The following is a 21,516-nucleotide window of genomic DNA, read 5'->3' on the forward strand; positions in this document are numbered from 1 at the left end:
TAGGACCTCAAAACACGGATCAGGGGAAACCAAGTGGGCTTGACCTTTATTAGTGAGCCTGGTTAACCCCTTCACCGTCACAATAGCAAATAAAACCCAGTCTTGAACCATTATTTTTTTTACCAGTAGATAAGAGAAAATCGATGTACTGTAACAAAAAATGAGTTTGGTTCACAAATATGGTCATAACAATATTGCATTGACTAAGACAGATTTAGTTATATACTGTACCAAATATATATTTCAAATGTCTCACAATGTGTCAGTTTATTGCCAAAACAAACCTGTAGAGCTTGATTCATAATCACCCTAGTACCTTCTTAAGACCATACACATGATTACTATTTAATGCTTTGCAATGTATTGTTTGTTTGTTTGAACTGTTGGTATTTCGTGTTTGATTTAACCTTAGATCTGGCGTTGCACCTCTTGCCCTCCTTGTCAGAGAGGCCTGCAGAGAAATACAAGGACCATTGCGATTACCTGCTAGATGCCATTGATGAACAACTCGACCAGCTACAGGTAGGGATGACATAAGATTGAGGAGACAGATTCCAAGGATTGTTTCTTCCTACAGATGCAGCAGCCGTTATTTTAAAGCATCTCAAAATGGAATTTCGGGTCCCTTCTGTGTGAGTCTGTAGGCGGACGCTCACAGAGGTATGCAAGGGAGACTGGTTATGGTGAAATTGAATAAGGCTTTTATTGTGCCTGTTTCCTTAACATCAGGAAACCATCCAAACAAGGGGTAAACAAAGCTTCTATTCACTTGGGAGTATTTCTAGTGAAATACTATGCAGTCCACAACTCCCTTTAGATAAGCATGTCTCCCAGCCCCAAACATATATCATGAAATGAGCAGATATAAAAAGTCTTATAAAGGAAAGTCTTATCTGTTCCTTGTAGTTGGAGGGAAAGTCTTCTTTGTTCCTGGGTTGTTGCCTTTTCCTCAGGCGATATCAGGATTCAGGTTCAGAAGTGTTTTACCCTGTGTCTTGCAAGCAGCTTCTACTGGTAGACTCAAGACGTCTGTCCCCATGTCAGTCTCACAAATTGTGCGACTCAGGAACAATCTCCCTTCCTGTCTCAAAAGATAGGCTTTTCTAAGCAACCTAATTTGTGTTTGTTAATTGACTACCAGCAGTTAACCACCACAGTGCTGGATTAGAGGCACGTTTTCTGAACAGGGATAACTCCATTGTTACATACCTCCCCTGTTTGTGGGAAGCTTGGGCTTGCCACGGCCAAAGCCCATCCTTCCACTCTCATTCTAGATATCTCTGTGACTTGAATGAGCGTGGATGGAGGAAGAGAACCCTCAGTCCCGCTGGGATCGGAGCCCTTTCTCCAGTCCATTCGTGTCTCCTCCCGAAGGTGCTTGAGATCAGCACTCCTCAGTCGCTCGAGGAGGACTTTTTCTAAGTATAGTCTTTTTGCTACGTGCGCAGTCATGAGATTTCCCTCGCGCCGGGTGCTCGTTTTATTGGCGGTAGACTGTATGGCAGCAGTTGCAGAGCGTTTAAGAACAGCCCTTTGACTTTTCCGCTCTTGAAGCTGTCTCTCTGCACTTTTTCCACTTAATGGAGTTGCTAGTTCAGCCTCTTTGGGATTAAGTTGCAAATCCATATCCACTTCCAGAGAATGTTCCATCTTTTCAGCTTCATCAGGTAAGGATTCTTCTGGTTTTAATTCAGCACGTGTACCTTCTTTTGTTGCCTGTTGAGTGGCTGATGGTTTTGCTAGTGCTTGTTTAGGTTCAAATTTTGCAACCTTGTTTTTCAGACGAGCGGTATTCCCAGCTCTCACTGCACACTTGTCTTCATGGGATTTTGTGGCTGTGGGATACTGACGCTTAGTCAGGGTCAATACTTGTCCTTTTAGAACTGTAATCTCATCCGCGAGAGATCCCTGTTTTTTGAGTGCGTCTTGCAAGTCTCTTCTCAGGGAATTTATCTTTACACTTTGTTTTTTCTGGGCTTGCTTCCACATTTTCACTGCATTGTGAAGCACTATGAACTTCTTTGCTTGGGCCACAGTTACTTGTTTCAGTTTCTGGACCTTCTTGTGCTCCCTTTTGTGCCGAGTCACCTGGATTCTAAGCTTGGCCTTTAGCGATGCTTTGGTGATGCTCAGGGTAGCCTTCAGTTTCTCATGCTGCTTTGCGGAGACATACTGGGTAATCAGACGTTCCTGCAGCACTTGTATTTCTTTAACAGCCTGCAGATTGTCTTCCTGCAGAGTTCGCTGCTTCTCCTCGGACATCTGGAGGTGCGTACGCAGACCTTGCAGTTGGTTCTGCAGTCGGTGCTCTGCTTCAAACTTCTCACCTTCCAACAGTTTATTTATTTCCTTACGCTCGTGCAGCTTTTCATTCTTTTCCTTGACTTCGTGTGTCAAACGAAAATTTTCTTCTTCCAGTTTTAAGTTTTCTCTTTTTAATCTTGAATTTTCACCCTTTTCAGTCTCTGTACTAGTCAGGGCCTCCTTGCAGTCCTCCTTCCATTTACGCACATCTGCTTTGAGAATGACAGTCTCCTAGCGTGAAACTTCCTTCTCTAGGTTGAGGGTCTGAAGCTCCTTCTGAGAGACTTTGAGATCTGTATTAAGATTGACAATCGTTTCTTTAGAAATGTCCAGCTCCTCAGTGAGACTGTGTAGTTCCTTTCTGGAGACTTCCAGGCCTGTGCGGCAGCTGTTGGTCTCATGATGTGAGACATCCAGTGCTCTGTGGAGTGTCTGAACCTCTTTCTGAGATACGTTCACCTCTGTCCGGACATTGTTGACCTCCTGTTGTAAGGCATTCAGCTCTACGCGAAGAGTGTGAACCTCTTGCTGGAAGACTGTCATCTGCTTTAGTGCCTCCTCATACTTCCGCTTCAGCTTAGTCATCATTTTATCAGATTGGCTTTGCTTTTCATCCATGACGGAAATAGTAGCGTTTGCAGTATCTAGCTCAGACTTGAGATCGTCCAATTCTGTTCCAGATTCAGAGTACATTGCGAGCACCGTCTTTTGTAACTCAGCATTATCTTCTCTCTCAAGTTTCAATTGTTCCCGAAGTAGATCACAGTCACGCCTGGAAATTTTCAGGGCGTCTTCAGGGCTGGTCAATGGATCGTCACTCACTGGTTCCAGCTCCTCTTCCCTGGGATGATTGGTTGAGGGTTCCTCACTGTTGACACCGGACAGACACTTCTTTGGGGTCCACGACTTCTGCCTTGGGCCCTCTGGATATTCGGTTATCCGCGGGACGAATTCTCCATTTTCTCTAGGCTGCAGGGCAACTCGGTCCCCCTTTTCCCCCACAGGATCTGCGGACGTGCCTGTTCCTTCCACGGTAAGTGAAGAACCGCTTTTCTTTTTCTTTTTTCGCCTTTTTGTTTTGGATGGCACCGTCCCTTCAGGGCTACTGGGGTCTCCATCTTCATTTGAAATTTTAGCAGCGTCACTAGATCCACCCGGCTTTTCTTGCAACTGTAATAGCTGACGGAAATATTCGGTGATCCACTGCTCCTGCTCTTTCTCCTGCTGATCATATTCGTCATCATAGTGAGCGGTCTTTTCAGTTCGTGCCGAGTTCAGGCACCCCCACCATTCTTGGGGTGTTTTGTGGGTGTGACTCGGTTTGGGTTCCCCATAAGAGATGTCTTCCTCTTTATTGGACTGGAAGGGCCACTCTTCCATGGGGTAGGGTTCATTACAGGAACGCTGCATCTTGTCCTCCATTTCGAGGCTATCAGGTGTAATTTTCTTCCTGACCTCAGGAGGCGCTATTGTAGCTGTTGCCACTGTATTTGCTAGAACCCCCAATTGTGGTAGTCCTACAGGTGGGCATATTTTGCTTGTCGAGGTCGTAGCTCTCCCAGGCATCTCTGTAGACTTTTTCTCTCTTGGGTAAGTTTACAATATCAGCAGTACTGTGCACGCATTTTCTCTCATTAGGTATACGGGATGTGCAGTTGCTAGGTAAAAACTTCTATTTGCTTTACACTATTTGCTTGCTAGGTGAAATCTCTCATTAGGTATACTGGATGTGTAGTTGCTAGGTAAAAAAATTCTGTTTCCTTTACACCATTTACTTGCTAGGTGCAATCCCTCCGCTTCAGCCAAATAATGTGGTTTTCTGCTTGAGTTCAGTCTCAACTTTGGGTATTATGGCATTCACTCTTCACACTTTGGGACACCTTTTACACAGCTCAGCAATTCCTTTTTCCCCAGTAGAGCAATTTTACCCTCAGCACTTGTTTACTGAAAATTCCCCTGCTTCAGCACAGTCTTGCATCAATTTTCACACTTTTCTGCATATACTCCATTCACAGCTGGTAGTCCTACGCGGTGTGGCAGCCTTTACTTGCAGAATCAGTACCGCTCGTGGGTCACCATCTGTATTCACTGCTTCAGCTAAACATTTGAAAACAACAGATGCCTATCCCTTTAAGGGCTAACTCACTTCTTGAACCCTGACTATGGCTGGAAGGCAAACCTCCTATTTTAATGACCATATTACACTTTATTGTGATATGCAAATACGGTTTACCTGCTTCAGCAGTCTCTCTCTCTCTCTCATCTTGGGATTATGGAAAAGAGTCCATCTGTGGTTTTGTAAGTTTCAGTGCAGTGTAGATTTCCTGACTGGGTGTATATCCCTTTAACTGTCTCTGCTGCATGAGATCTTTGTTCAGGCTGTTTGTTGGCAAAAAGCACAAAAAAATTTCACGGACAATCTATCTCCGGGTCCCTTTTAACTTCAAGGACCCCTCTCATCCCACTTCTGACACCTGTAGGCGGACGCTCACAGAGGTATGCAAGGGAGACTGGTTATGGTGAAATTAAATAAGGCGCCTTTTATTGCGCCTGTTTCCTTAACATCAGGAACCATCCAAACAAGGGGTAAACAAAGCTTCTATTCACTTGTGAATTTCTAGTGAAATACTATGCAGTCCATAACTCCCTTTAGATAAGCATGTCTCCCAGCCCCAAACATATATCATGAAATGAGCAGATATAAATATAAAAAGTCTTATAAAGGAAAGTCTTATCTGTTCCTTGTAGTTGGAGGGAAAGTCTTCTCTGTTCCTGGGTTGGTGTTTTTTCCTCAGGCGATATCAGGATTCAGGTTCAGAAGTGTTTTCCCTGTGTCTTGCAAGCAGCCTCTTCTGGTAGACTCAAGACGTCTGTCCCCATGTCCGTCTCACAAGTTGTGCGACTCAGGAACAATCTCCCTTCCTGTCGCAAAAGACAGGCTTTTCTAAGCAACCTAATCAGGCCGGTGGTGTTTATTAATTGACTACCAGCAGTTAACCACCACACTGCTGGATTAGAGGCACATTTTCTGAACAGGGATAACGCCCCTGTTACAGAATCCTACCGGGGTCTGCCTTTATGTAATAGACGCGCAGTAAGAGGCTGAATCAGTCACTCTAACTGTGCGCCTCTCACAGGCGATCGCGGGGGGTTTATTAAAATTCCAACATTACAGTAATGTAGCAGGGGATCTCCGGAGCTGAACCATATTGATTTCAGGTCCGGGGACCCCCTACTTCCCGAGATACAGGCCCTGGTTTGGGGTGCCGGTATCCCCATGTTAAAATCCTGTGGGTCACATGACCGTGGGATATAAACAAAGCAGAGGGGATACCGGCACCCCATACCGGGGCCTGTATCTCGGGAAGTAGGGGGTCCCGGTTCTGAAATCAACTTTGTTCAACTCAGAAGACCCCTTTTCTAAAAATGTTATTCATAGTGTGCGTGAGCAGGGGGTCTCCTGAGCTGAACAAAGTTTATTTCAGCCTCAGGGACCCCTACTTCCCGAGTTACAGGCCCCGGTATGGGGTGCCGGTATCTCCTCCATGTTAAAATCCACGTGGGATGTAAACAAAGCATAGGGATACCGGCACCCCAAACCGGGGCCTGTATCTCGGAAAGTAGGGGGTCCCCGAGGCTGAAATAAACTTTGTTCAGCTCAGGAGACCCCTTGCTCACACACACAATAAATAAAAATAAAAATGTAAGCAGCTTCATTACCTTAGCGGCCATGCAATGCCATGCCATGCAATGGCCGCTAAGGCAATGAAGGGGTTAAGGCACCGTAATGTTGCAGATCACATTACAATATGTACTGTACTAGCCACCCACTAATACACAAGCCACCCACCCCCTGTGTCCCCCATAAAACCATGATTTATTATTTTACACACAGGATTAATACCCCAGGCCAACGGGGTCCCCGGTGGTCCCGACGGGTGTCCCCAGGGTGTCCGCAGAGTGGGGTGCCCACAGGTGTCTGGGGGTCTCCCGGTGATCCCCGCTAGGTGCCGTGGTCCTCCAGGTGGTCCCCGCGGGCCACAATGGGGTCCCCAGGTGGTTCCCACAGGGGTCTGGGGGCCCTCGGGTGGTTTCCATGGGGGTCTGGGGTCCCTCGGGAGGTCCCTGCAGGTCCGTGTGGCCCTCACAGTTGCGGGCCCCCGGTTCTTCCCCGCAGGTGTCCCTCTTGGGTCCGCAGGTGGTACCCGTGGGCGTCCGGTGGTCCTCGGCTGGTTTCCGTGGGCATCCGAGGGTCCTCAGGTGGTCTCCAAGGTGATCTCCATAGGTCCCCACAGACCTAAGATACCAACCCTGTATGTAAAAAAAATAAAACATGTCCTACACTTAAATAAATTACCCCCCCCCAACCAAACACATACAGTACAGTAATAGAATTCAGAGGGTGTACTTTCTTTTTCACACCACTGAATATATATATATATATATATATATATATATATATATATATATATATATATACACACACACACACACACACAGTGGTTGACAAATCACCAAAAAATCTACTCGCCACACGAAAAAAATCTACTCGCCGCCTAGTACCAAACGTGTGCTGCTTGGGCCAATATTTACTCGCCCGAGGGTGAAATCCACTCGCCCGGGGCGAGCAAATGTATAGGTTTGTCGAACACTGTTATATATATATATATATTTTTATATATATATATATATATATATATATATATATATATATATATATATATATATATATAAACACAAAAACAAATAGTAGCGCTAGTAAGTGATAAATGGGTAATAACTTGTGCAGTATATAATATCGTGAGTGTTGAAATTTAAAAAATATGTAAAATACATAAAAATGTAAATGTTATAGTGAATAGAAAATAGTATATAGATGAAATGCTGGTGTTCGCATAGGTACAGTCTGTATGGACTAGGCAAAGTTTCTATATGGTCATGCCTGAGCAATGTTTTGTTTTTTATATATATATACTGTATATAGAATCCAATGCACAGCCGGCACACCATTTGCAAGTAAATAAGTTTTGGTGCTTATCCCGCACCACCTTGAGAAAGGTCCCATTGGGGGACCGAAAGGTCGGTTTTTGTGTCTTCTATCAAATATAGAAAATGTATGATTTACTTACCTGCGTGCTGTCCCTTGATGTCGTGTTGCAATCGGTATCGTATGGTCTATATATATATATATATTTATTGATTTATAAAATATTTTACCAGGAAGTAATACATTGAGAGTTACCTCTCGTTTTCAAGTATGTCCTGGGCACAGAGTAAAACAAATAATACATGGTTACAAATACATAGTTACATAAATGAACAGGGTATACATTATATACAAGACATTGCGTGCACAGTTAAAGAAAATATATATTATGAGCGTATGAAACAGTTACAGACCAGGTTAAAATGTGAGACAGCCTTAGATTTGAAAGAACTTAAACTGGTGGTGGATGTGAGAGTCTCTGTTAGGTTGTTCCAGTTTTGGGGTGCACGGAAGGAGAAGGAGGAACGTCCGGATACTTTGTTGAGCCTTGGGACCATGAATAGTCTTTTGGAGTCTGATCTCAGGTGATAGGTGCTGCAAGTGGTAGGGGTGAGGAGCTTGTTCAGGTAGCTGGGTAGCTTGCCCATGAAGAATTTAAAGGCAAGACAGGAAAGGTGAACTTTGCGCCTAGACTCTAGTGTTGACCAATCTAGTTCTTTGAGCATTTCGCAGTGGTGTCTGTTGTAGTTGCATTGGAGAACAAAACGACAAATTGAATTGTAGAGGGTGTCAAGTTTGCTAAGGTGGGTTTGAGGAGCCGAGCCATATACTATGTCTCCATAGTCAATAATTGGCATTAGCATCTGCTGTGCGATACGCTTTCTGACCAGGAGACTTAGGGAGGATTTGTTCCTGTAAAGTACCCCTAGTTTGGCATAGGTCTTATATATATATATAGGCAATACAATACCGTGTGGACGAATATCAGAGGCAGCACTCCCTCACTTGGAGAGTGCTGCCTCTGATATTCGTCCACACGGTATCGTATTGCCTATTTTGCTCATATAGGATTTGTACCAACCATTGTTTACCCGACGGAGTGCCTTTGTTCTCATTTATCTATATATATATATATATATATATATCACACTTATAATTGTGTGGATTGTATTGATGCACTTATAAATGGGGGGGGGGGGCGTATAAATATAAACGAACCTTGCCGTGTCAAAATCTGTGCCAATCTTCCCTTTGATATTTTCTTTGATATTTTGATGCTTTGATATTTTCTTATCCGTCACACGCTTACTGCGTTAGTATTTCTAAAATCATAAAGTATTGATTTAGGGCTAGATCCACTAAACAGCACTAATTGGGTATAAATTCCTGTAGCAAGAACAAACATTTGAATCCAATTAGCCCTTATTGATTTAGCAGGCTTCATTCTCCCATCTGCCGCATTATGGTGAGATATTTTGTGATATTTTGCACCAATTCTGAAAAACGCTGCAGTATATATTATACAATGAATGCATGGATAGGCAAATATGGATGAAGCCTTGTCATTAGAATAAGAATTGCTACAGTACCATTATTTATTACATATAGTCCAACAAAAGGCGAATCAGATTACATTGTGTTGGAGCAGACCCGCGTCTTGTGGGTTGCTGACTTAACCTTCCCCAGGAATGAAGACCTAGGGGCTTATTCATTAAACTGCGGTAGTGCTGATTTGGGAATCTTCCCATGGAAACTTCCATTGACTTTAATGGGCGTTTCTGTACAGCACTTGTACTAAAGGCAAACCTTATTCTGAACCTCACACACACACAGAGTAAAGTGGTAGAGGAGGATCAGTGTGAAGACGGGGGGGTTTGCATACCTCCTTATACACTACTGTCCTCATTAGATTGTTTTTCACACAACGCATAAGAGAAGGAGGCTTTTTGCACCCATCCCTGTCTGCACCATGAAGTGAAAATAAAGGACTTTTATTTTAATGCTGCTGTTCCAGTGTATCCTGTACCTTTGCCTTGCTGTGCTCTGCATCACCTGCATCTGTGGCTACCATAGTTTTTCACTACTTGCCTGGCCCTTTCTAACATTGCTGCCACGTCCACACCCTAAACTGGTGTTGGAGATAATGGGGAAACAGAATTTTAAAGCCTCTTTGAAAAATTCTGAGATGTGTTAGAAATTGGCCTCTAAAGAGGAATCCTTCTTTTCTGCCTGTTTTTCAGCCACACTCAAGTTTTAAGGCTCCACTAAGCGGCACTGAAGAAGTACGCAAACTTGTAACATCGGACCCTTGTATAGCAGGTGAGAAGGGCCTCCGGATCACTGTCATCCTGATGATTGCTTTCCTCTGGGCAGCAAGGGATACTTTTTCAAGCTTGGGGTATTGTAGATATTTAACTACTTCAGGTCCACAGCTACATTAAGTGACTTACTGTGACGTTTACTGTATGCCTTTACGTGTATCTGCAAAGGCCAAAAAACGACGTTTAGTTAGGTTTTCTGTGGAAACAGCCATTATAATGTCCGTTAGTGATATTTATATGAATAGAGGAGTTCCCCCTAACAGCACAAACCCACAAAGGTCGGTCAAGGTTAATGTGGGGACTTAATGTTACGCTAGTTAGGTCAGACCTAAACTTGGCATTACTCACATCCAGACCCTGAAATAGGGCTTTTACAGGATCTGGATGGGTGTAGCACCACAGTTAGCTATGATTTAACAAACAGTGATTTTTAATAATATCTTGATATAGTGCGCAACATATACAGTAACATACTGTAGGCATAGAGTTGCATTCAGATGACCAAACGCAGAACTGTGTTAATGTAGTGACTGCATGTAGCGGGCTAATAAAAGGCTAGGAACTAGGCTCAGATCAAACCAAAATAGCTGTTCTTCAGCAAAATTGGCAAAATAATAAAGCATAGAAATCTGGTCCTTCAGGAACTTTATCCTGACTTTTAGTTACAGTCTTTACTCTCAGTCGCACACTCTTTACTCCCAGTCACACACTCTTTACTCTCAGTCACACACTCTTTACTCTCAGTCACACAGTCTTTACTCTCAGTCACACACTCTTTACTCCCAGTCACACAGTCTTTACTCTCAGTCACACACTCTTTACTCTCAGTCACACACTCTTTACTCTCAGTCACACTCTTTACTTCCTCTGTTGCTCGACTGCTAAAACTCTGACTCAGGCCCTCATTCTCTCCCGTCTTGATTACTGTAACCTCCTGCTGTCCGGCCTTCCTGCCTCTCACCTGTCTCCCCTACAATCTATCCTAAATGCTGCTGCCAGAATCACTCTACTCTTTCCTAGATCTGTCTCAGCATCTCCCCTCCTGAAATCCCTCTCCTGGCTTCCAATCAAATCCCGCATCTCACACTCACACTCCATTCTTCTCCTCACTTTTAAAGCTTTACACTCTTCTGCCCCTCCTTACATCTCAGCCCTAATTTCTCGCTATGCACCATCCCGACTCTAGCGTTCTGCTCAAGGATGTCTTCTTTCTACCCCCTTTGTGTCTAAAGCCCTCTCCCGCCTTAAACCTTTTTCACTGACTGCCCCACACCTCTGGAATGCCCTTCCCCTCAGTACCCGACTAGCACCCTCTCTATCCACCTTTAAGACCCACCATAAGACACACTTGCTTAAAGAAGCATACGAATAGCACTGTGGATATTCTGAACACATGATACATAAAGCTTGGCCCCCTGCAGACACACTTACCAGAACTCCCTGCTCCTGTCTCTGTACGTTCTCCCTACCTACCAATTAGATTGTAAGCTCCTCGGGCAGGGACTCCTCTTCCTTAATGTTACTTTTATGTCTAAAGCACTTATTCCCATGATCTGTTATTTATATTATCTGTTATTTATTCGATTACCACATGTATTACTACTGTGAAGCGCTATGTACATTAATGGCGCTATATAAATAAAGACATACAATACAATACACACTCTTTACTCCCAGGCACACAGTCTTTACTCTCAGTCACACAGTCTTTACTCTCAGTCACACAGTCTTTACTCTCAGTCACACACTCTTTACTCCCAGGCACACATTCTTTACTCTCAGTCACACATTCTTTACTCTCAGTCACACAGTCTTTACTCTCAGTCACACATTCTTTACTCTCAGGCACACAGTCTTTACTCTCAGGCACACAGTCTTTACTCTCAGTCACACACTCTTTACTCTCAGTCACACATTCTTTACTCTCAGTCACACATTCTTTACTCTCAGGCACACAGTCTTTACTCTCAGGCACACAGTCTTTACTCTCAGTTATACAGTCTTTACTCCCAGTCACACATTCTTTACTCTCAGTCACACAGTCTTTACTCTCAGGCACACAGTCTTTACTCCCAGTCACACAGTCTTTACTCTCAGTCACACAGTCTTTACTCCCAGTCACACAGTCTTTACTCTCAGTTATACAGTCTTTACTCCCAGTCACACATTCTTTACTCCCAGTCACACATTCTTTACTCTCAGTCACACAGTCTTTACTCTCAGTCACACAGTCTTTACTCTCAGTCACACAGTCTTTACTCTCAGTCACACAGTCTTTACTCCCAGTCACACAGTCTTTACTCCCAGGCACACAGTCTTTACTCTCAGTCACACAGTCTTTACTCCCAGTCACACATTCTTTACTCCCAGTCACACATTCTTTACTCTCAGTCACACAGTCTTTACTCCCAGTCACACAATCTTTACTCCCAGGCACACAGTCTTTACTCCCAGGCACACAGTCTTTACTCTCAGTCACACATTCTTTACTCTCAGTCACACAGTCTTTACTCTCAGTCACACAGTCTTTACTCCCAGGCACACAATCTTTACTCTCAGTCACACATTCTTTACTCCCAGTCACACATTCTTTACTCCCAGTCACACAGTCTTTACTCTCAGTCACACAGTCTTTACTCTCAGTCACACATTCTTTACTCTCAGTCACACATTCTTTACTCTCAGGCACACAGTCTTTACTCCCAGTCACACATTCTTTACTCTCAGTCACACAGTCTTTACTCCCAGTCACACAGTCTTTACTCTCAGTCACACAGTCTTTACTCCCAGTCACACAGTCTTTACTCTCAGTCACACAATTTTTACTCCCAGGCACACAGTCTTTACTCTCAGTCACACAGTCTTTACTCTCAGTCACACATTCTTTACTCCCAGGCACACAGTCTTTACTCTCAGTCACACAGTCTTTACTCTCAGTCACACAGTCTTTACTCTCAGGCACACATTCTTTACTCCCAGTCACACAGTCTTTACTCTCAGTCACACAGTCTTTACTCTCAGTCACACAGTCTTTACTCCCAGTCACACAGTCTTTACTCTCAGTCACACAGTCTTTACTCCCAGTCACACAGTCTTTACTCCCAGTCACACAGTCTTTACTCTCAGTCACACAGTCTTTACTCTCAGGCACACATTCTTTACTCCCAGGCACACAGTCTTTACTCTCAGTCACACAGTCTTTACTCTCAGTCACACAGTCTTTACTCCCAGTTGTACAGTCTTTACTCCCAGTTACACAGTCTTTACTCCCAGTTGTACAGTCTTTACTCCCAGTTACACAGTTTTTATGCTGCTCATATTCTGTTTCTCACCTTCCAAACTACTGTATACACAAGGGAGATATTAATCCAGGTAAGCAATGGGAGACATAATTGCCTTTAGGATGTAAAAGTAATGCTATGAGGCATATTGTAATTATGGGGAATGGATGGGAGGAATTAGAAGTATAAATATACTTTTACTGTCTCCATAAATTCTCCCTACCCTACTTACCACTTAGATTGTAAGCTCTTTCCCTGATGTTACTTTTATGTGTAAAGCGCTTATTTACATTATGGGTTATATTATTATGGTGTGTATCTCTGCTGTAAAGCGCTATGTATGGATGTATGGATGGATTGCACTTTGCAAATAAAGATATATACTACATACAGCTGCGGCCGCCTTTATACTAGTGCGGCCGTATCGGCGCAACTCTGATAACCGCAGGCAGATGCAGTATTTTATTTTTTTCCGGAATATGTTCCGGTATTTTAGCTGCGGCCGCCTTTATCCTAGTGCATTTTATTAGAGCTGTCTCGACATGAATGCGGCATGAACGCGGTGAAGTGCGGTAAAGTGCGTGGCATTCGGAAAAAATCCCCGCACAATCCTATACATTTACACGCCCGGGGCGGGTGGATTTAACCTCCGGGCGAGTAAATATTGGCTCAAGCAGCACACATGGTTGTTTTTTTACATTTTCCCTGCTCGCGCTGAAATTTCCCTGCTCGCGCTGAAAAAAAAAAAACTCTCCCTACCTGACTGCTGATTGGCGCGCGCTCCCAGGCTTTGTGGGCGCGCGGCCAGGCTCTATATGAGCCAGCCCCCAACGAGCGGCCATTCTTTTTTTTTTTTTTCCATGGAGGACACAGTAAGTATAATCTGTGCCTTACCCCCCGTCCCCGGCGCTCCCGCTGCCCGCAGTTATGGAGGTGGTAGCGGGGGTGTTCTCCTGTCCCCGCGCTCCCCCCGTCACAGTCTCTCCAGTTCCCGCTTCCCCCTGTCACCGTGTGTCAGCCCGCGGGGCAGGAGATGGGAGCGGGGATGTCCCTCCGGTTCCCGCTTCCCCCTGTCACCGTGTGTCAGCCCGCGGGGCAGGAGATGGGAGCGGGGATGTCCCTCCGGTTCCCGCTTCCCCCTGTCACCGCGTGACAGCCCGCGGGGCAGGAGATGGGAGCGGGGATGTCCCTCCAGTTCCCGCTTCCCCCTGTCACCACGTGACAGCCCGCGGGGCAGTAGATGGGAGCGGGGATGTCCCTCCGGTTCCCGCTTCCCCCTGTCACCGCGTGACAGCCCGCGGGGCAGGAGATGGGAGCGGGGATGTCCCTCCGGTTCCCGCTTCCCCCTGTCACCGCGTGACAGCCCGCGGGGCAGGAGATGGGAGTGGGGATGTCCCTCCGGTTCCCGCTTCCCCCTCTCACCGCGTGACTGCCCGCGGGGCAGGAGATGGGAGCGGGGATGTCCCTCCGGTTCCCGCTTCCCCCTGTCACCGCGTGACAGCCCGCGGGGCAGGAGATGGGAGCGGGGATGTCCCTCCGGTTCCCGCTTCCCCCTCTCACCGCGTGACAGCCCGCGGGGCAGGAGATGGGAGCAGGGATGTCCCTCCGGTTCCCGCTTCTCCCTGTCACCGCGTGACAGCCCGCGGGGCAGGAGATGGGAGCGGGGATGTCCCTCCGGTTCCCGCTTCCCTCTGTCACCGCGTGACAGCCCGCGGGGCAGGAGATGGGAGCGGGGATGTCCCTCCAGTTCCACTTCCCCCTGTCACCGCGTGACAGCCCGCGGGGCAGGAGATGGGAGCGGGGATGTCCCTCCGGTTCCCGCTTCCCCCTGTCACCGCGTGACAGCCCGCGGGGCAGGAGATGGGAGCGGGGATGTCCCTCCGGTTGCACTTCCCCCTGTCACCGCGTGACAGCCCGCGGGGCAGGAGATGGGAGCGGGGATGTCCCTCCAGTTCCACTTCCCCCTGTCACCGCGTGACAGCCCGCGGGGCAGGAGATGGGAGCGGGGATGTCCCTCCGGTTCCCGCTTCCCCCTGTCACGCGTGACATCCCGCGGGGCAGGAGATGGGAGCGGGGATGTCCCTCCGGTTGCACTTCCCCCTGTCACCGCGTGACAGCCCGCGGTGCAGGAGATGGGAGCAGGGATGTCCCTCCGGTTCCTGCTTCCCCCTGTCACCGCGTGTCAGCCCGCGGGGCAGGAGATGGGAGCGGGGATGTCCCTCCGGTTCCTGCTTCCCCCTGTCACCGCGTGTCAGCCCGCGGTGCAGGAGATGGGAGCAGGGATGTCCCTCCGGTTCCCGCTTCCCCCTGTCACCGCGTGACAGCCCGCGGGGCAGGAGATGGGAGCGGGGGATGTCCCTCCGGTTCCTGCTTCCCCCTGTCACCGCGTGACAGCCCGCGGGGCAGGAGATGGGAGCGGGGATGTCCCTCCGGTTCCTGCTTCCCCCTGTCACCGCGTGACAGCCCGCGGGGCAGGAGATGGGAGCGGGGATGTCCCCTCCGGTTCCTGCTTCCCCCTGTCACCGCGTGTCAGCCCGCGGTGCAGGAGATGGGAGCAGGGATGTCCCTCCGGTTCCCGCTTCCCCCTGTCACCGCGTGACAGCCCGCTGGGCAGGAGATGGGAGCGGGGATGTCCCTCCGGTTCCCGCTTCCCCCTGTCACCGCGTGTCAGCCCGCGGGGCAGGAGATGGGAGCGGGGATGTCCCTCCGGTTCCCGCTTCCCCCTCTCACCGCGTGACTGCCCGCGGGGCAGGAGATGGGAGCGGGGATGTCCCTCCGGTTCCCGCTTCCCCCTGTCACCGCATGACAGCCCGCGGGGCAGGAGATGGGAGCGGGGATGTCCCTCCGGTTCCCGCTTCCCCCTGTCACCGCATGTCAGCCCGCAGGGCAGGAGATGGGAGCGGGGATGTCCCTCCGGTTCCCGCTTCCCCCTGTCACCGCGTGACAGCCCGCGGGGCAGGAGATGGGAGTGGGGATGTCCCTCCGGTTCCCGCTTCCCCCTCTCACCGCGTGACTGCCCGCGGGGCAGGAGATGGGAGCGGGGATGTCCCTCCGGTTCCCGCTTCCCCCTGTCACCGCGTGACAGCCCACGGGGCAGGAGATGGGAGCGGGGATGTCCCTCCGGTTCCCGCTTCCCCCTGTCACCGCGTGACAGCCCGCGCGGGCAGGAGATGGGAGCGGGGATGTCCCTCCGGTTCCCGCTTCCCCCTGTCACCGCGTGACAGCCCGCGGGGCAGGAGATGGGAGCGGGGATGTCCCTCCGGTTCCCGCTTCCCCCTCTCACCGCGTGACAGCCCGCGGGGCAGGAGATGGGAGCAGGGATGTCCCTCCGGTTCCCGCTTCCCCCTGTCACCGCGTGACAGCCCACGGGGCAGGAGATGGGAGCGGGGATGTCCCTCCGGTTCCCGCTTCCCCCTCTCACCGCGTGACAGCCCGCGGGGCAGGAGATGGGAGCGGGGATGTCCCTCCGGTTCCCGCTTCCCCCTGTCACCGCGTGACAGCCCGCGCGGGCAGGAGATGGGAGCGGGGATGTCCCTCCGGTTCCCGCTTCCCCCTGTCACCGCGTGACAGCCCGCGGGGCAGGAGATGGGAGCGGGGATGTCCCTCCGGTTCCCGCTTCCCCCTCTCACCGCGTGACAGCCCGCGGGGCAGGAGATGGGAGCAGGGATGTCCCTCCGGTTCCCGCTTCTCCCTGTCACCGCGTGACAGCCCGCGGGGCAGGAGATGGGAGCGGGGATGTCCCTCCGGTTCCCGCTTCCCCCTGTCACCGCGTGACAGCCCGCGGGGCAGGAGATGGGAGCGGGGATGTCCCTCCGGTTGCACTTCCCCCTGTCACCGCGTGACAGCCCGCGGGGCAGGAGATGGGAGCAGGGATGTCCCTCCGGTTCCTGCTTCCCCCTGTCACCGCGTGTCAGCCCGCGGGGCAGGAGATGGGAGCGGGGATGTCCCTCCGGTTCCTGCTTCCCCCTGTCACCGCGTGTCAGCCCGCGGTGCAGGAGATGGGAGCAGGGATGTCCCTCCGGTTCCCGCTTCCCCCTGTCACCGCGTGACAGCCCGCGGGGCAGGAGATGGGAGCGGGGATGTCCCTCCGGTTCCTGCTTCCCCCTGTCACCGCATGACAGCCCGCGGGGCAGGAGATGGGAGCGGGGATGTCCCTCCGGTTCCTGCTTCCCCCTGTCACCGTGTGACAGCCCGCGGGGCAGGAGATGGGAGCGGGGATGTCCCTCCGGTTCCTGCTTCCCCCTGTCACCGCGTGACAGCCCGCGGGGCAGGAGATGGGAGCGGGGATGTCCCTCCGGTTCCCGCTTCCCCCTGTCACCGCGTGACAGCCCGCGGGGCAGGAGATGGGAGCGGGGATGTCCCTCCAGTTCCACTTCCCCCTGTCACCGCGTGACAGCCCGCGGGGCAGGAGATGGGAGCGGGGATGTCCCTCCGGTTCCCGCTTCCCCCTGTCACCGCGTGACAGCCCGCGGGGCAGGAGATGGGAGCGGGGATATCCCTCCGGTTGCACTTCCCCCTGTCACCGCGTGACAGCCCGCGGTGCAGGAGATGGGAGCAGGGATGTCCCTCCGGTTCCTGCTTCCCCCTGTCACCGCGTGTCAGCCCGCGGGGCAGGAGATGGGAGCGGGGATGTCCCTCCGGTTCCTGCTTCCCCCTGTCACCGCGTGTCAGCCCGCGGTGCAGGAGATGGGAGCAGGGATGTCCCTCCGGTTCCCGCTTCCCCCTGTCACCGCGTGACAGCCCGCGGGGCAGGAGATGGGAGCGGGGATGTCCCTCCGGTTCCTGCTTCCCCCTGTCACCGCGTGACAGCCCGCGGGGCAGGAGATGGGAGCGGGGATGTCCCTCCGGTTCCTGCTTCCCCCTGTCACCGCGTGACAGCCCGCGGGGCAGGAGATGGGAGCGGGGATGTCCCTCCGGTTCCTGCTTCCCCCTGTCACCGCGTGTCAGCCCGCGGTGCAGGAGATGGGAGCAGGGATGTCCCTCCGGTTCCCGCTTCCCCCTGTCACCGCGTGACAGCCCGCGGGGCAGGAGATGGGAGCGGGGATGTCCCTCGGGTTCCCGCTTCCCCATGTCACCGCGTGACAGCCCGCGCGGGCAGGAGATGGGAGCGGGGATGTCCCTCCGGTTCCCGCTTCTCCCTGTCACCGCGTGACAGCCCGCGGGGCAGGAGATGGGAGCAGGGATGTCCCTCCGGTTCCCGCTTCCCCCTGTCACCGCGTGACAGCCCGCGGTGCAGGAGATGGGAGCGGGGATGTCCCTCTGGTTCCTGCTTCCCCCTGTCACCGCGTGACAGCCCGCGGGGCAGGAGATGGGAGCGGGGATGTCCCTCGGGTTCCCGCTTCCCCATGTCACCGCGTGACAGCCCGCGGGGCAGGAGATGGGAGCGGGGATGTCCCTCGGGTTCCCGCTTCCCCCTGTCACCGCGTGACAGCCCGCGGGGCAGGAGATGGGAGCGGGGATGTCCCTCCGGTTCCCGCTTCCCCCTGTCAACGCGTGACAGCCCGCGGGGCAGGAGATGGGAGCGGGGATGTCCCTCCGGTTCCCGCTTCCCCCTGTCACCGCGTGACAGCCCGCGGGGCAGGAGATGGGAGCGGGGATGTCCCTCCGGTTCCCGCTTCCCCCTGTCACCGCGTGTCAGCCCGCGGGGCAGGAGATGGGAGCGGGGATGTCCCTCCGGTTCCCGCTTCCCCCTGTCACCGCGTGACAGCCCGCGGGGCAGGAGATGGGAGCGGGGATGTCCCTCGGGTTCCCGCTTCCCCATGTCACCGCGTGACAGCCCGCGCGGGCAGGAGATGGGAGCGGGGATGTCCCTCCGGTTCCCGCTTCCCCCTGTCACCGCGTGACAGCCCGCGGGGCAGGAGATGGGAGCGGGGATGTCCCTCCGGTTCCCGCTTCCCCATGTCACCGCGTGTCAGCCCGCGGGGCAGGAGATGGGAGCGGGGATGTCCCTCCGGTTCCCGCTTCCCCCTGTCACCGCGTGACAGCCCGCGGTGCAGGAGATGGGAGCGGGGATGTCCCTCCGGTTCCCGCTTCCCCCTGTCACCGCGTGACAGCCCGCGGGGCAGGAGATGGGAGCGGGGATGTCCCTCCGGTTCCCGCTTCCCCCTCTCACCGCGTGACAGCCCGCGGGGCAGGAGATGGGAGCAGGGATGTCCCTCCGGTTCCCGCTTCTCCCTGTCACCGCGTGACAGCCCGCGGGGCAGGAGATGGGAGCGGGGATGTCCCTCCGGTTCCCGCTTCCCCCTGTCACCGCGTGACAGCCCGCGGGGCAGGAGATGGGAGCGGGGATGTCCCTCCGGTTGCACTTCCCCCTGTCACCGCGTGACAGCCCGCGGGGCAGGAGATGGGAGCAGGGATGTCCCTCCGGTTCCTGCTTCCCCCTGTCACCGCGTGTCAGCCCGCGGGGCAGGAGATGGGAGCGGGGATGTCCCTCCGGTTCCTGCTTCCCCCTGTCACCGCGTGTCAGCCCGCGGTGCAGGAGATGGGAGCAGGGATGTCCCTCCGGTTCCCGCTTCCCCCTGTCACCGCGTGACAGCCCGCGGGGCAGGAGATGGGAGCGGGGATGTCCCTCCGGTTCCTGCTTCCCCCTGTCACCGCATGACAGCCCGCGGGGCAGGAGATGGGAGCGGGGATGTCCCTCCGGTTCCTGCTTCCCCCTGTCACCGTGTGACAGCCCGCGGGGCAGGAGATGGGAGCGGGGATGTCCCTCCGGTTCCTGCTTCCCCCTGTCACCGCGTGACAGCCCGCGGGGCAGGAGATGGGAGCGGGGATGTCCCTCCGGTTCCCGCTTCCCCCTGTCACCGCGTGACAGCCCGCGGGGCAGGAGATGGGAGCGGGGATGTCCCTCCAGTTCCACTTCCCCCTGTCACCGCGTGACAGCCCGCGGGGCAGGAGATGGGAGCGGGGATGTCCCTCCGGTTCCCGCTTCCCCCTGTCACCGCGTGACAGCCCGCGGGGCAGGAGATGGGAGCGGGGATATCCCTCCGGTTGCACTTCCCCCTGTCACCGCGTGACAGCCCGCGGTGCAGGAGATGGGAGCAGGGATGTCCCTCCGGTTCCTGCTTCCCCCTGTCACCGCGTGTCAGCCCGCGGGGCAGGAGATGGGAGCGGGGATGTCCCTCCGGTTCCTGCTTCCCCCTGTCACCGCGTGTCAGCCCGCGGTGCAGGAGATGGGAGCAGGGATGTCCCTCCGGTTCCCGCTTCCCCCTGTCACCGCGTGACAGCCCGCGGGGCAGGAGATGGGAGCGGGGATGTCCCTCCGGTTCCTGCTTCCCCCTGTCACCGCGTGACAGCCCGCGGGGCAGGAGATGGGAGCGGGGATGTCCCTCCGGTTCCTGCTTCCCCCTGTCACCGCGTGACAGCCCGCGGGGCAGGAGATGGGAGCGGGGATGTCCCTCCGGTTCCTGCTTCCCCCTGTCACCGCGTGTCAGCCCGCGGTGCAGGAGATGGGAGCAGGGATGTCCCTCCGGTTCCCGCTTCCCCCTGTCACCGCGTGACAGCCCGCGGGGCAGGAGATGGGAGCGGGGATGTCCCTCGGGTTCCCGCTTCCCCATGTCACCGCGTGACAGCCCGCGCGGGCAGGAGATGGGAGCGGGGATGTCCCTCCGGTTCCCGCTTCTCCCTGTCACCGCGTGACAGCCCGCGGGGCAGGAGATGGGAGCAGGGATGTCCCTCCGGTTCCCGCTTCCCCCTGTCACCGCGTGACAGCCCGCGGTGCAGGAGATGGGAGCGGGGATGTCCCTCTGGTTCCTGCTTCCCCCTGTCACCGCGTGACAGCCCGCGGGGCAGGAGATGGGAGCGGGGATGTCCCTCGGGTTCCCGCTTCCCCATGTCACCGCGTGACAGCCCGCGGGGCAGGAGATGGGAGCGGGGATGTCCCTCGGGTTCCCGCTTCCCCCTGTCACCGCGTGACAGCCCGCGGGGCAGGAGATGGGAGCGGGGATGTCCCTCCGGTTCCCGCTTCCCCCTGTCAACGCGTGACAGCCCGCGGGGCAGGAGATGGGAGCGGGGATGTCCCTCCGGTTCCCGCTTCCCCCTGTCACCGCGTGACAGCCCGCGGGGCAGGAGATGGGAGCGGGGATGTCCCTCCGGTTCCCGCTTCCCCCTGTCACCGCGTGTCAGCCCGCGGGGCAGGAGATGGGAGCGGGGATGTCCCTCCGGTTCCCGCTTCCCCCTGTCACCGCGTGACAGCCCGCGGGGCAGGAGATGGGAGCGGGGATGTCCCTCGGGTTCCCGCTTCCCCATGTCACCGCGTGACAGCCCGCGCGGGCAGGAGATGGGAGCGGGGATGTCCCTCCGGTTCCCGCTTCCCCCTGTCACCGCGTGACAGCCCGCGGGGCAGGAGATGGGAGCGGGGATGTCCCTCCGGTTCCCGCTTCCCCATGTCACCGCGTGTCAGCCCGCGGGGCAGGAGATGGGAGCGGGGATGTCCCTCCGGTTCCCGCTTCCCCCTGTCACCGCGTGACAGCCCGCGGTGCAGGAGATGGGAGCGGGGATGTCCCTCCGGTTCCTGCTTCCCCCTGTCACCGCGTGTCAGCCCGCGGGGCAGGAGATGGGAGAGGGGATGTCCCTCCGGTTCCCGCTTCCCCCTGTCACCGCGTGACAGCCTGCGGGGCAGGAGATG

At 53.6% G+C, this 21,516-nt stretch overlaps 1 protein-coding gene across 4 annotated transcripts in view; it reads left to right on the forward strand.

Moving 5' to 3' along the window:
* LOC142464666 (uncharacterized) overlaps window positions 1–21,516 on the forward strand; it is a 165,432-nt gene that overhangs the window by 42,597 nt on the left and 101,319 nt on the right. For all 4 annotated transcript variants that reach the window (XM_075568025.1, XM_075568026.1, XM_075568027.1 and 1 more), the window contains exons 3-4: window positions 413–522; window positions 9,532–9,610. In XM_075568025.1, the coding sequence (XP_075424140.1) occupies window positions 413–522; window positions 9,532–9,610 (189 nt within the window). The remainder of the gene's footprint in view (window positions 1–412; window positions 523–9,531; window positions 9,611–21,516) is intronic.

This window comes from Ascaphus truei, chromosome 13 (assembly GCF_040206685.1).
Source record: "Ascaphus truei isolate aAscTru1 chromosome 13, aAscTru1.hap1, whole genome shotgun sequence".
Lineage (NCBI taxonomy): Eukaryota > Metazoa > Chordata > Amphibia > Anura > Ascaphidae > Ascaphus > Ascaphus truei.